Below are 13,284 nucleotides of genomic sequence, written 5' to 3' on the forward strand. Positions count from 1 at the left end.
TCAGAGAAACAAACACTAAAATACATTTGTATAAATACAAAGACTCTCATCATAAGTATGAAACGCCTCGCACAAGTAAACTCGATATTTTAAAGCTGTGGAACTCTTTTTAGATCCAAGGAAAACAATCAGATAAAATATTTTGAGTATCAATGTTATCGTAAGTGAAAAAAATAGATTTTAATATATTTAAAACATGACAAAACCGTTACAAACCTACCTCCATCTTACGTAGAAATAGCAATAAATTTTTTTTTTTCAAACTCAATTTTGACAAAAGAAATCAAAATAAAGAAAACAATATTTCTCAATGTCTCTAACTCTTAACTTTAGAGTTTCCTTCCCTCCATAAATACCGAACCTCACTCCTTCTTCCTCACCATCATCTCTCCAACTAACACAACCTAACTCTTCTTCTTTAGCAAGAGCGCAAGCTCAAAAGCGCTATTGTTACTTTCTTCATCTTCTTCTTTACCTTCGTAGTAATTTAGAGCACTTCTTCTAACAACTTACACAAAATGGCTAACCTAGCAATTCTCTTTACAACATTTCTCCTTTTAAGCCTCGCCGACGCCAAGATCCCCGGCGTCTACTCTGGAGGCGCGTGGGAAACTGCACACGCCACTTTCTACGGTGGCAGCGACGCCTCCGGCACTATGGGTCAGTCCACATAATAAACAGAACATAAAAACAGAGTAAATGCACCATTTTATGTTTTTTAACAAAATAGTTTTTGTTTACAGGAGGAGCTTGTGGTTACGGGAACCTATACAGCCAGGGCTATGGAACTAACACGGCTGCTTTGAGCACGGCGCTGTTTAACAACGGTATGAGCTGTGGAGCCTGCTTTGAGCTAAAATGCGCCAACGACCCGCAATGGTGCCACTCAGGTAGCCCGTCGATTCTCATTACCGCAACCAACTTCTGTCCACCAAACTTTGCTCAGGCAAGCGATAACGGAGGATGGTGCAATCCTCCACGTGCCCACTTCGATCTTGCCATGCCTGTCTTCCTCAAGATTGCTCAATATCGCGCCGGCATTGTCCCCGTCTCATACCGCAGGTACAAAATCTTTCATTACATGTTTGTGACCTTTGAAATATTAACAAGAACATAAAATGTTCAAAGAGAATTAGTTAGTAAGATGGTGGCGTAGTAGTAGTGCAAAGGATTGGTTCCATTGTGCCTCGGACAAACCACACTTAAAATGGATTTATTTTTAAATCAGAATATATAAAAACTGATTATTTAAAGGAACTGCGATTACCAAAAAAAAAACTAGAAACTAATTTTTGTGTTATTTTATTACTAGTATGATATTTTTTTTTTGAGAAAGACTACTAGTATGATATTTACAACAAAATAGTATGTTTATCTATGATAAAAAAATGCAACTATGGATTTAAATTATTAGGTGTTCTCTAATGCACTAATCCATAAATTAAATTCTCTTAAATTTTGCTTGTCTTGTAAAATATGAGTGATTAGACGAGTGTTAAACAAATGTTGGTCCTTGGATTTTGTAGGGTGCCTTGTAGAAAGAGAGGAGGGATAAGGTTCACAATAAACGGTCATCGTTACTTCAACTTGGTTCTGATCACTAACGTGGCGGGAGCAGGAGACATAGTGAGGACGAGCGTGAAAGGTACACGGACTGGTTGGATGAGTTTGAGCAGAAACTGGGGTCAGAACTGGCAATCTAACGCTGTTTTGGTTGGTCAGTCACTTTCTTTCCGTGTCACAGGCAGTGACCGTAGAACCTCTACTTCATGGAACATTGTTCCTTCTAACTGGCAGTTTGGTCAAACATTTGTCGGGAAGAATTTCAGGGTCTAAAAGCGAGTTTCGAGACAAAACTCTCCGCCAATTTCGCTTTTTTTTTGGGTTCAAATATATGGAAAGGAGAGAAAGGTATGGGGAAGAACAGTATCTTTGACTTTTGTGTGTGTTTGTTTCCTTTTTAGTTTTTATTTTATTTTGGGGTTTGGTGTTTTAGTTGTGAAGGGGGAGAGAGAGTGAGAAAGAGGAGTTGAAGTGGCTGTGAGAAAATTTTGTAACAGCCCGCAACTACTTTAAGTATTTTACAATGGTTGGGTTTTTGTAAGCTACAACTTGTAACGTTTAATTTCATGTAATCTAAATCATGGTTGTGTTAGACTGTTAGTACTAATCCTCTGGTTTGTTTTTAACTAGCCAATTACAAAAGAGTTACTCTAGGAGTAAGTGTGAAGTTAATGCACGTTAGTAATAGATCCACGGGGATCCCACTTAGGATTTGGTAAAGAGAAACAAGAATAATTCAATGGCTATAGGTGTAAATGCCTTTAATGAGTGGGAACTGTTTTTTGACCGATGAATTAAAAAAGTAAATAATAAAAGTAGTTCCCGACAGCATTTGATGCAAACGTAACATAAGTCTACACTTGCTATTCATTTTTCGGGACTTTTTCTTTTGGTGATATGAACGGAGCATGTCTTCTCCACTTACAAATTTAGATAAAGTTAATTATTCACTTTTTTTATACATATTTTAATTGTTTTGTACTATTACTCAATTTACCATGAAAGTATTTGTGTAAACACTATTCTATTCTACATTACAATGGCAATAGATGACGAAAATCGTGGCCATATGTTTAACTCTCTACCATTTTTGCTATATACACTTTTGATATTTCTCTTGAAACGTCCCATAACCATGGTCCCTGACCGTGATAACTTGCTGTAGATCCATTCCTTCAGAGATTCATTGTCATCTGTGACATCTTTCATGTGCCATTGCAGAAGCTGTAGAACCACAATCTTTTTCTTGCTCAAAACACCACGTAAGCTTCTAATTACACTACTACTACTACTACTACAAATAAGAACCTCCGTCACAGTAGAGACTACTTTCAGGTGTTTATTTGATTTTCAGTTAGATTCTTACTGACATAATAGTGAATAATCACAATAGCCATTACTGAACAATACAACTGCCTCATAATGCTCTCTCTATAGTCTATACAGAGAAAAGAACTTGATGGAAAATAACCAAAGCTGCTTTGTATAGTTTACAACTCTATATCGACCATTGAGTATATTCAAATAAAAATGCATCCTAAGGAAGATGTATGATAAGTCAGGTAAGCCTTTTGAAGTGCATTTTCAAATTTTATGGATTTAAATCTTTTAATATCATTCACTGAATAACAATTCTTTAAATTTGCTCACTCGTCGCTGGAGTATACACATCATAGACATAAGCCTAATCTATAAAGCCAAGTCCTCACTTCTCTAACGTACTTTTTCAGTCCCTTCATCCTCAGAGCACTGACCAACCCAAAAGGCAAAGTTTCACTTGAACCAAGTCTCCTCTTCAAAGCCATTCAATTGGCAAAACAGGAGATGTGTCCAATCCAGGACATCAACAAGAAACAGCTTCTTCTGCCTCTGGCTTAGACTCTTGACCATCCGTCTCAGCTAGTAAAGGGCTTTTCTGGAACTTATTCCTCAGCTGACCACAAGCAGCATTCGCTTCAAGCCCTCTTGTTTGCCTCACGCTTGCTGTTATCTTACGCGACTCCAATGCAGCCGCAAAGGCCAACACCTGCATGATCCATTAACTTAGAGACTTACTGCAGCCAAAGTACAGACCAAACCAAAGACATAAGGCTCAGGCCTACTTGTTATCAACATACCGCTTTCTTGTAAGGTCGCTTGTACTCTGATCCTTCAATAGGGTTGTAAGGTATCAAGTTTACGTGATACGTTTTGCCCCATTCACGTAGTAGCTCTGCGAGTTCTAAAGCGTTCTCAACTGAATCATTGACTCCAGCTGCATCATCATTTACCAGCTTGTGTTAAAGTTAAAATGATATAAACGAAGGAGAAAAAAACATTAAAGTTAGCTTATCTCAAGTCTCAGTCACACACCTAGAAGAGCATATTCGAAGGAGACTCGTCTATTTGTTTCTTGAAAGTAATCACGACAATCACTCATAATTGCTTCCAGGGGATAAGCCTTGGCACTTGGTACAATCTTCTCCCGGAGACTCTGGTTTGGAGCATGTAAGCTGATTGGACAGAAGAAAAGTGAGTGAACAATATAAAAGATCTGGCAGTTAAAGAAAGAAGAAACACCTGACAGCTAAGGTAGACTGAAGCTTATGAGCGGCAAGCTTCTTGATTGTGTTCGGTACACCAACTGTTGATATTGTAATCATTCGTTGCCCGATTTCAATGTCCTGAGTAAAGGAAAAGCATACCAAGAGACAAGAGTGACACTTCATATCATTAGCAAGAAACATGTAGAAAGGGAAGATGGCAAATGCTACCTTGTTTAAACAACGATGAGCATCTAGCACTGACTTTAGGTTCAACATGGGCTCACCCATTCCCATGAAAACCACATTTGTCACTCTGTGCTTGAACACATCCTCGATAGCCAACACCTAGAACATTTTTAAATCACACTTGAAAACTCAAAGCCACGTTTACAAAATTACACGGGATCAAATCATCAAACAACTAATCTTCTTCCAAGTATTGCATAGAGTATTCTACCTAAGATCTTATGTAAAAGTATTTTATCTTGGAACCACACTCCAATTCATAACTCTGTACCAAGCTCTCTTTTACATTATTACTCCAAAAGAATCTTGCTTTCAATATATTTTATCTCACCTTAATCCATATAAGCTGCAAAAAACAAGAGATGCTAATAGAAAAAGAAAAAACCTGCTCAATGATCTCATGTCTCTGAAGGTTTCTGGAAAACCCTCCTTTCCCCGTAGCACAAAACGAGCAGCGCAGTGGACATCCAACCTAAAGCAGAGAGCTTCAAAACATCAATTATGCAAAAAAAAAAAAAACTAAAATTTCTAACAACAACAAAAGTCAAGTTCACCTGGGAAGAGACACAAGCAGTGAGGCGCGTTATGCCCTTCTCTTCCTGGACCGGTATACCAACTGTTTCAATCAACAGGTTATCTTCAAGCTTCAACAGCAGCTGTAAAGACAAAGCAATGAAAACCATAAACACCAATCAAACAAGAACATTGTAAAGTTTAACTTAGTTATATGTTGAAAGTACCTTAATGGTACCATCAGTGGCAGTAACAGTTTGGTAAATGGGTGATCTTCCCACCTTGTACCCACTTTCCACAAGCTCTTTTCTAAACGTTTGCGGCACTATCAAAATTCAAAGATTGGTTAAAATCATCTGCTTACACAAGAAACCCAAAATCATTTGCTTACAGTTGCTAAAGTCTTCAACTTGTTTAGCCTTCCTCTTGTAGATAAGATGATGAAGCTGCTTCCCTCTGTATCCTTCCTGCAACATTACACCGTAAAGTCAGATACTTTTCTCAAACTTTCTTGTTTCTAAATCATAAAGTTGGACGCTTTACTTGACCGAGTTTGATAGCGAGCTGTTGAAGCTCCGGCTCCGACATCCCGAGGAGGACCTGAGAGTCCACGTGCGGAGCACGCGCCGGTTTGGAAGAGGCCGGTTTCAGAGATGGTACGGCGGTCGTGGCGGTGGAGATTGCGGCGGCGGTTGTGGTGATGGAGTAGCGGCGCACGACCATGCGGGAGATGGGAACGGTGAAGACGAGGTTGTGAAGCATAGCAATGGTATTGGTTGTTGTCGTCATCATAGCTTTGAGGATCAGACAGAACACGGAGTAAACCCTTTCTTCTGCGGCTAAAACCTCTCTGCGACAAGAAGTGAAGCTTGTTTTGTTCACTAAGCGGATAAGCCGAAAAGACGGCACGCGGTTCGGATGCAGAAGCAATAACCGACACGCGTTGTAGGATATGTTGACTTCTCCGAACTAAACAGTGTAATCAACCAATCCAAAACCGATTAAATTAAAATTGATTCAAACACCAAACCGAGAAATTGGTAAAAATCAAATTTTAAATTTTGTTTATTAGAAAATATTGTATGATTTTTCCGTATATATAGCATAATAGATTTTTATAGATTTAATTTTATGGTTAATGGACGTATATAAACAAGACCATTATGCAGCAAGATTAATATGAATAAGCTCTCTCTCTCTTTGTTTCGATTTAATTGTCACCGCAAGAAAAAAAATTGTTTCAAAATAAATGTTGTTTTAAAGTTTTAATGCAAAATTTATTAATAAGATTTTTTCACTTTATTTTTTTATTGGTTAAAATATGGTTATATATATATGTAATTGTGTTTATTTTGGAAATATATAAAATTATATGTTTTCTTATTCCGTGTGAATAAACATAGAAAGACAATTCGAAAGGAATACTTATGCTTGCGTCTTTGATTTCTCAGTGTTGCATCACTGATTAACTTCTTGTCTCACTGATTAACTTCTAGTATTCTCACTTGTATCATTTGAAAACAATCGATTCCAAAACTGGAGAGAAAGGAAAATCTCTACACCAAATGTATTGAGGAACCAAAAAAATAATACAAAGAGTGGTTTCAACACATGAAGAAGAAAATAACTTCGTTCATATATACTTTCACTAGATACCACAACACACGAGGAAAGCCTAAAGGCTAAACACATGTTCTCTAAGTTTGTGTATGGTGGTACTTCTCCATTATTAGTATAGTCTCCGACCTGCATGGTTTGTCCATAACCATACTCTATCTGCTTATAAACGGATTTTCGCAGTACTAATCATTCATTAGAAAAAGGGATGTCCATTACCATTGACCAGCTCCAAGTCTCAAAAGGCATGTCAAATAAAGCTTAGGCGCCCAAAAGGTTTTTATTTGGACCGTTTCTCTGGTAACTTAGCTCCGGTTTTAAAACGTTGTGTCTTGTTAACCGGATCGGTCTGAGTTAGTTTTCCCAAGTTATCCTGAAGTTGCTGCAACGCACGGACCACTTGGTCCATGGTCGGACGCGCCTTGGGTTCCAACGAGAGACACTGAACCGCAATGCTAGCCAATCTCACCGCCTCTTCGGGTAGGTACTGTGTCTCTAGCCGAGCGTCCACGATTTGGAGAACCTTGCGTTTGCTTGCGAAGTGCGGTCGAGCCCATTCCACAAGGCTTTCTTCGTTAGCCGGCCTGTTATCGTCCAACGCTTGTTTACCCGTCAAAATCTCTAAAAGCACAACTCCAAAACTGTACACATCGCTTCTTGCATTTAAATGACCTGAAAACAAGAATTCAAACTCTTATAAAACTTAAATCATATGTAATTAATCAGGAGGACTGGTAGATGTTTTTACCTGATGACATATACTCAGGAGCAGCGTACCCATATGTACCCATAATCCTTGTACTAACATAGCTTAGATCACCCGTTGGACCGTCCCTAGCTAGCCCAAAGTCAGAGAGTTTCCCATTATAGTCCTGTTATTGGATACAAAAGTTATTAGTGAAAAAGTGTTACCATCTAATTCAATGAACGTGTGTTTATCTGCGTTACCGCGTCAAGCAAAATGTTGGAGGCTTTAATGTCGCGGTATATGACTTTGACAGGGTCACTGTGTAGAAAAGCAATCCCTTTTGCTGCATCAAGCGCAACCTTGATCCTTAGGAACCATGGGAGGGGTTTAAAATATGTACTTCCTGCTTCAAAAACCACTTCCATCAGACACAAAAACATAACAAGAAAACTATCTCTGTAACGTTTCATCGATCAAGAAACAAAGATTTGAAATATCAAGAATGGGACTCACTTCTGAATAAATGATTCTCAAGGCTTCCTTTTGGCATAAACTCGTATACCAAAAGATGGTGTTCATCCTCCAAGCAGTAACCAATAAGTTTGACTAGATTCGGGTGACTCAACTGTCCCAAATAATTAATCTCTGTCTGCATCAGGACAGAACACAACAACATCAGACACAATCACACACAACATAACTCAAGTTTTGAGGAAATGAATACAGTACCAGCCATTCACGGTGACCTTGAAGACCTTCTCGGTTAAGCTTTTTAACCGCGATGACTAAACCGGTTCCTGGTTTAGTCGGAGTGAGACTGGTTTCATCCAACCACCCTTTAAAGACACAACCGAACCCACCTTCGCCGATCACACTGTCCGGTCTGAAATTTCTAGTTGCAAGTTTGAGCTCGTTGAAGGTGAAGTTCTTGACCGGCGTTGACTCAAGTATCTCCCCTTCCGTCTTCTGAGCCGCAGCCACCGTCGACTTCCGGCTCGACATGCTTAGACCGTAAAGAACGCTGCTCTTACCTGCACGGAAACAAACACACGTGTTAACCAATCTTAGCAACCCTATAGAAACAAAGATGTAAAGAAGAGATGGTACCATCGTTGAAAGGGTTTTCAGCCTTGACTCGAGAACTGAAGCAAGAACCCATCAGACTCCAGAACAGATCAGGGTCTCGTTCTTCTCCCAGTTTTGATTCTTGATCGTTCTTCTTTAGCTTTCTTGAACAGGTTTTTGTAGGCTAGAAGATAAAGAGGAATTATAGAAACTTTTCGATCCACGAGGAAGAGAGAAAGAGATGTGAACAGAGATCGGAGAAGGTGAAGAATTGAGGAGAAAAGGTTGGTGTTAATGAGAAGCACGAGGGATGAATCGAAGAGAAGAAGAATAGTCGCGTTTTGTCTTTGTTCTACGTGTGTGTGAAAGAAAGTCAAACAAGTGGACACAATAAAGTCTAGTTTGGCCAAAAGGTTTTTAAAAAGTCGTTGGATTCTATTTTGACTAAACTGATATTTATTTTAGAAAGTACCATCTCCAATGTAAAAAATTTAACTTTTTACTCAAAATAAAATAATTATATATTGGATTTGGGTTTATTTTCAACCATACTCCATTTTTGAGTAAAAATAGAGTAATAAATAAAAAAATAAAAAAGTTATTTTATTTATGGAATAAATTTATGTTTACTATATTATGAAATAAAGTAAAAATATTTCTTATTTCAAATTCAATTTTAAAGTAAATCATGGAGTGGAATTAGAAATGTTGATATGAAATTTGATTTCTTAGGCCATGATTATCGCGGTATGCAACGAAAGTTTTTAAGAGAAAATGTAGTGTGGGGTCCAGCAAAAAGGGAGAGACGGTTGTCTCCTGTCGCGAAATAAGGGACGTATATTGCACTGTTTCGCGGGCCCTATTAATATGTGGCAGTCCGCAATTAGTTCCTTTTTAATTTTTTTTAAAAAAAAAAAAATCAGCCAAAAAAAAAAAAAAACAAAATAAGAAACCCAAGTTGGGTATTTGCGTTGAGGGTGCTCTTAGTTTTGTTTCTAGGAAATTGCGAAGGGAAATTATCAGTCATATTACTGGGTATGGGTGATGTTTTGTTTTGGTTTTGTTTACCGTCACTGTCTAAAAGATTACCATTAATTAATGTGAAGACAAACAAACAGAGAAACAGGAAGACTTTTTATTTGCTGTCGTAATGAAAATTTCATCTGGTATCATGGTGTGTCATCAGACTCATCACTGTCATGCCTGACGTAAACATTTGTTTTTGATAATTAACGTAAACATATTATACGTAAAACTCTACTGAATAACAGCTAAAACTATTTGCTTTTTTTTTTACAATGATTTTTTAAAATCTCATATGCTTACATCATTTTGCAATTACTGATAGAGCCTTAAATTTAGGACAATTGTCAATAATAACACATTTTCAGTTTTTATCTCAAAAATAACACTAGAAAGAGAAAATCACAAAAATGACATTCATTAAAGAGTAAAATATCCATAATACCCTTGGCTTAAAATTAAATAAACAAACAAAAATAAATAAAAACAAATAAAACAAAAATAAAAAAATGAATTTTTTTTTATAGTTTCAGATTATATGTTTTCAGATTCGAAATTTTTTATAATTTTTTTTTATTTTTTTCTCAAATTTTCTTTTTATAATTCAAAAATACTTTTTGAAACTTTTTTTTTAATTTCTATTTTTAAAATTTTAGTATTTATTTTTTATTTTATAAAATTTTAAACCCTAATTCCAAAACTCCACCCATTAACTCTAAATCCTAAGATTTGAATTAATTAACTCAAGGGGTATAAGTATTTACCTCTTTAATGAAACATATTTTTGTAACTTTGAGTCTTGAATGCTAGTTTAAAAACAAAAACTTGGTTTGATGTTATCTTAGACATTTTTTTAAAATTTATTCGACAAATTATCGTTTCGTTGAAACTTGTAATTGATCTCAAGAGTTTTGGTAAGATTCCACTATTTGGAATCTAGTTAAACAATCATTGTTTATGATGTAGTTTGTGTCGTAGGGTCAGATGCTTCACAAATTTAAATTTTGTCATCTCCCACCTTAAATATCCAATTTCTAATTTGCAAGCCAAACCATTATTTTTGTAATGATTTAATTATTTTTCACCATTTGATTATCTCCTAATGATGTTTTGAGAACAATGTTAGTAACTTTGTTTTCATATTTTGTAAGTATGTAACATGAATTTTCACATTAGCTAGAATAGATTTGCTTTCTCAAAAAAAAAATACTAAAATAGATTTGTATTGAGTGTTAAAAAATCGAGATGTCATGTACGGGAAACATTTTTTTTATTATCGATCGTACGAAAGTAATGAAAAGTCGTTGTTCTAGATGCAAGAAGTTTTACATACTACAAATTTCTTACTACAAAGTAATCGACCCAAGCTTTCAAACTTCTTCCTTCTCTCTCTCTCTATATACATAAATGATACTCCTATTAAAAAGTCATAATCACGCATCCATTAAAATGAATATAAGGTTTGACTTTGGAGGTAGGTTGGTGATTATGAGTCGCGTATTTTTTGGACGTCGTTGTCTGTTTGGTTGTTACTTAAAGACTTTTTTAAGTAAGACTATTTCCTCTAAATATTTCTCGATACGGGTTGGACACTCTTTTACGTACGGACGTACTCTTTTGACTTGCCGTGTCTTGTCTTCCTCCACTCAATAATAGCTCACGAGAACTTATTTTTCCCTAAAAGTTACCATCTGCTCCGAATATATAATATTTGAGAAATTATTCGTTTTTTGTTTGTTTTCTCTTACATTATAAATATATTACTCTCTCCTTTTTAAAAAGATTCATATTTAGAAAAAAAATTTGTTTCAAAAAGATAAATATTTTATACTTCCAATGTAATTTTTGTCAACTATTAATGAAAAAATATGAAGTTTAAGAACATTAATTGTATTTTTAAATTCTTATTGGTTTTAAAATATAGAAAATATAAATTACAAAAACTATGCATTTATAACTAAGTTTAAATATCCCCTATATATTAATTGAGGAACATTTGAAAAGATGTAACCTCAATTTTGTATTAATTAAAAGAGGCCCCAATGCATAGGTGGCACTCAATTAGGTAGTCAATTACATTCAATTGAAAAATAAGTAGGTCCACATTCGATTTTTATATGTTGTTAGATACATAAGTTGGTCAAACTATATGATATAATGATATGATATTTTCTTTCCTTAAATAAAACCTACGGAATTACCATAAATGACTAATATATATATCACAATTAATAATTTTAATAATAAAGATTTGATAACAATTTATATCCCCTCCATCATTTTTTGTTTAATTTTATATTATTAAAATAAATTAAACAATCAAATTAGCTATAAAAATAAAATTTAGATTTTTTCCTATATGTTATATTTTGAATTTTTAAAAACGACAATAAATGACTAAAACTATTAAAATTATTATGTTAAAGATTAATGATCAATGGTTTAACATTTTTATTATAAGAAGATACATATGATTTTAAAACCATATGAGTAAAAAATATCATTTAATAATAAAATAAATATATATATATAGATTTTTTTTTGTCAACTATATATATAGATTAAACACTATATACCATAAGATTACATAAATATTTTAATATCAAAACTTTCAATGAATTTTCAAGAACATTTATAAATTATAAACTTATTAAAGATTTCAGATTGAAAATTTTGTAGTCGATGATTTAAATATTTTGTTATAAAAAGATATGAATGATCATAGAACCGTATGATTATAAATTCTTATTTAATAAATAAATATACAAAATATACTATTCTTAAAAAAAATAGGTTGCTCCATCTTAACTTATATTACACTTTTTATTAAACTAACTATCGAATTGATAAATAATGTACCAAAAAATGTTTTGCACTTTCCTTAAATAAAAGCTACGAAATTACCTAATATGATTAACGTATATGTGAAAATTAATTATTATGAATAATAAATATTTGATAACAATTTTTGTATCTTAGTTTTTTTTTTTTAATTTTATATTATTAAAATATATTTAAAAATCACATTAAATATATAATAAAAACATTTATATTTTTTTCTTATATATTATATTTTGAATTTTTCAAAACGTCTATAAATTATTAGAAATTTGAAGATTCTCACTCTGAAAATTTTGTGATCAATAGATTATTTTTTTGTCATAATAAGTTACAAATGATCATAAAATTGTGTTAATATGAACTTTTATTTAATATTATAATAAGATACACATGATTTTAAAACCATATGAGTAAAAAATATAATTTAATAATAAAACATATATATATATATATATTATACTATATACCATAAGATTGCATAAATATTTTAATATTAAAACTTTCAATAAATTTTCAAAAACATTTATAAATTATAAACTTATTAAAGATTTCACATTGAAAATTTTGTTATCGATGATTTAAATATTCAGTTATAAAATGATATGAATGATCATAGAACTGTATAATTATAAATTCTCATTTAATAAATGACTATATAAAATATACTATTCTTAGAAAAATAGGTTGGTCCATCTTAACTTACATTATATTTTTTATTAAACTAACTATCGAATTGATAAATAATCTACCAAATATTTTTTTGCACTTTCCTTAATTAGGAGCTACGAAATTACCTAATATGATTAACGTATATATGAAAATTAATTATTATGAATAATAAATATTTGATAACAATTTTTGTATCTTAGTTGTTTTTTTAATTTTATATTATTGAAAGATATTAAAAAATCACATTAAATATATAATAAAAACATTTATATTTTTTCTTATATGTTATATTTTGAATTTTTCAAAACGTCTATATATTATTAGAAATTTGAATATTTCCACTCTGAAAATTTTGTGATCAATAGATTATTTTTTTTGTTATAATAAGTTACAAATGATCATAAAATATAACGCATATGAATTTTTATTTAATAAATATTCAAACTAAATAATATATATATATATATATATATATATATATATATATATATAAATACTAATGATTTAAAGCAACAAGATTGGCTGATCAATTTA

General features: G+C 33.1%; 3 protein-coding genes across 3 annotated transcripts; 1 reads left to right on the plus strand and 2 right to left on the minus strand.

Annotated features, from left to right (window-relative positions):
• The first annotated feature begins 350 nt into the window (after positions 1-350).
• LOC103867023 (expansin-A4) lies at positions 351-2,163 on the plus strand. Its single transcript, XM_009145048.3, has 3 exons — positions 351-660; positions 744-1,062; positions 1,527-2,163. Exons 1-3 carry the CDS (start codon positions 519-521, stop codon positions 1,834-1,836), a joined length of 771 nt encoding a protein of 256 aa, XP_009143296.1. The 5' UTR covers positions 351-518; the 3' UTR covers positions 1,837-2,163.
• Positions 2,164-3,137: 974 nt separating this feature from the next.
• Positions 3,138-5,711, minus strand: LOC103867024 (probable dual-specificity RNA methyltransferase RlmN). The gene is made up of 10 exons (XM_009145049.3): positions 5,391-5,711; positions 5,239-5,314; positions 5,075-5,172; positions 4,889-4,990; positions 4,720-4,806; positions 4,317-4,433; positions 4,123-4,226; positions 3,916-4,055; positions 3,681-3,817; positions 3,138-3,589 (listed from the first exon to the last, which is right to left on the minus strand). Exons 1-10 carry the CDS (start codon positions 5,637-5,639, stop codon positions 3,407-3,409), a joined length of 1,293 nt encoding a protein of 430 aa, XP_009143297.1. The 5' UTR covers positions 5,640-5,711; the 3' UTR covers positions 3,138-3,406.
• Positions 5,712-6,360: 649 nt separating this feature from the next.
• Positions 6,361-9,733, minus strand: LOC103867025 (serine/threonine-protein kinase BIK1). Its single transcript, XM_009145050.3, has 6 exons — positions 8,260-9,733; positions 7,882-8,183; positions 7,666-7,801; positions 7,413-7,555; positions 7,213-7,336; positions 6,361-7,136 (listed from the first exon to the last, which is right to left on the minus strand). Exons 1-6 carry the CDS (start codon positions 8,309-8,311, stop codon positions 6,745-6,747), a joined length of 1,149 nt encoding a protein of 382 aa, XP_009143298.1. The 5' UTR covers positions 8,312-9,733; the 3' UTR covers positions 6,361-6,744.
• Between the last annotated feature and the right edge of the window lie 3,551 nt (positions 9,734-13,284).

This window comes from Brassica rapa, chromosome A05 (assembly GCF_000309985.2).
Source record: "Brassica rapa cultivar Chiifu-401-42 chromosome A05, CAAS_Brap_v3.01, whole genome shotgun sequence".
In the NCBI taxonomy this organism is placed as follows: domain Eukaryota; kingdom Viridiplantae; phylum Streptophyta; class Magnoliopsida; order Brassicales; family Brassicaceae; genus Brassica; species Brassica rapa.

Excerpts from the sequence above, each read along its gene's own strand:
- LOC103867025 (XM_009145050.3), bottom strand. The coding sequence starts at position 8,311 with ATGGGTTCTTGCTTCAGTTCTCGAGTCAAGGCTGAAAACCCTTTCAAC. Across the intron at positions 7,802-7,881 it reads AAGGTCACCGTGAATGGCTG|ACAGAGATTAATTATTTGGG; the intron begins GTACTGTATTCA and ends GTCCTGATGCAG. Across the intron at positions 7,137-7,212 it reads TCCTGAGTATATGTCATCAG|GTCATTTAAATGCAAGAAGC; the intron begins GTAAAAACATCT and ends TCTTGTTTTCAG.
- LOC103867024 (XM_009145049.3), bottom strand. The coding sequence starts at position 5,639 with ATGATGACGACAACAACCAATACCATTGCTATGCTTCACAACCTCGTC. Across the intron at positions 5,315-5,390 it reads TCGCTATCAAACTCGGTCAA|GAAGGATACAGAGGGAAGCA; the intron begins GTAAAGCGTCCA and ends GTAATGTTGCAG. Across the intron at positions 4,227-4,316 it reads CTCATCGTTGTTTAAACAAG|GACATTGAAATCGGGCAACG; the intron begins GTAGCATTTGCC and ends TCCTTTACTCAG.
- LOC103867023 (XM_009145048.3), top strand. The coding sequence starts at position 519 with ATGGCTAACCTAGCAATTCTCTTTACAACATTTCTCCTTTTAAGCCTC. Across the intron at positions 661-743 it reads CGACGCCTCCGGCACTATGG|GAGGAGCTTGTGGTTACGGG; the intron begins GTCAGTCCACAT and ends TTTTGTTTACAG. Across the intron at positions 1,063-1,526 it reads GTCCCCGTCTCATACCGCAG|GGTGCCTTGTAGAAAGAGAG; the intron begins GTACAAAATCTT and ends TGGATTTTGTAG.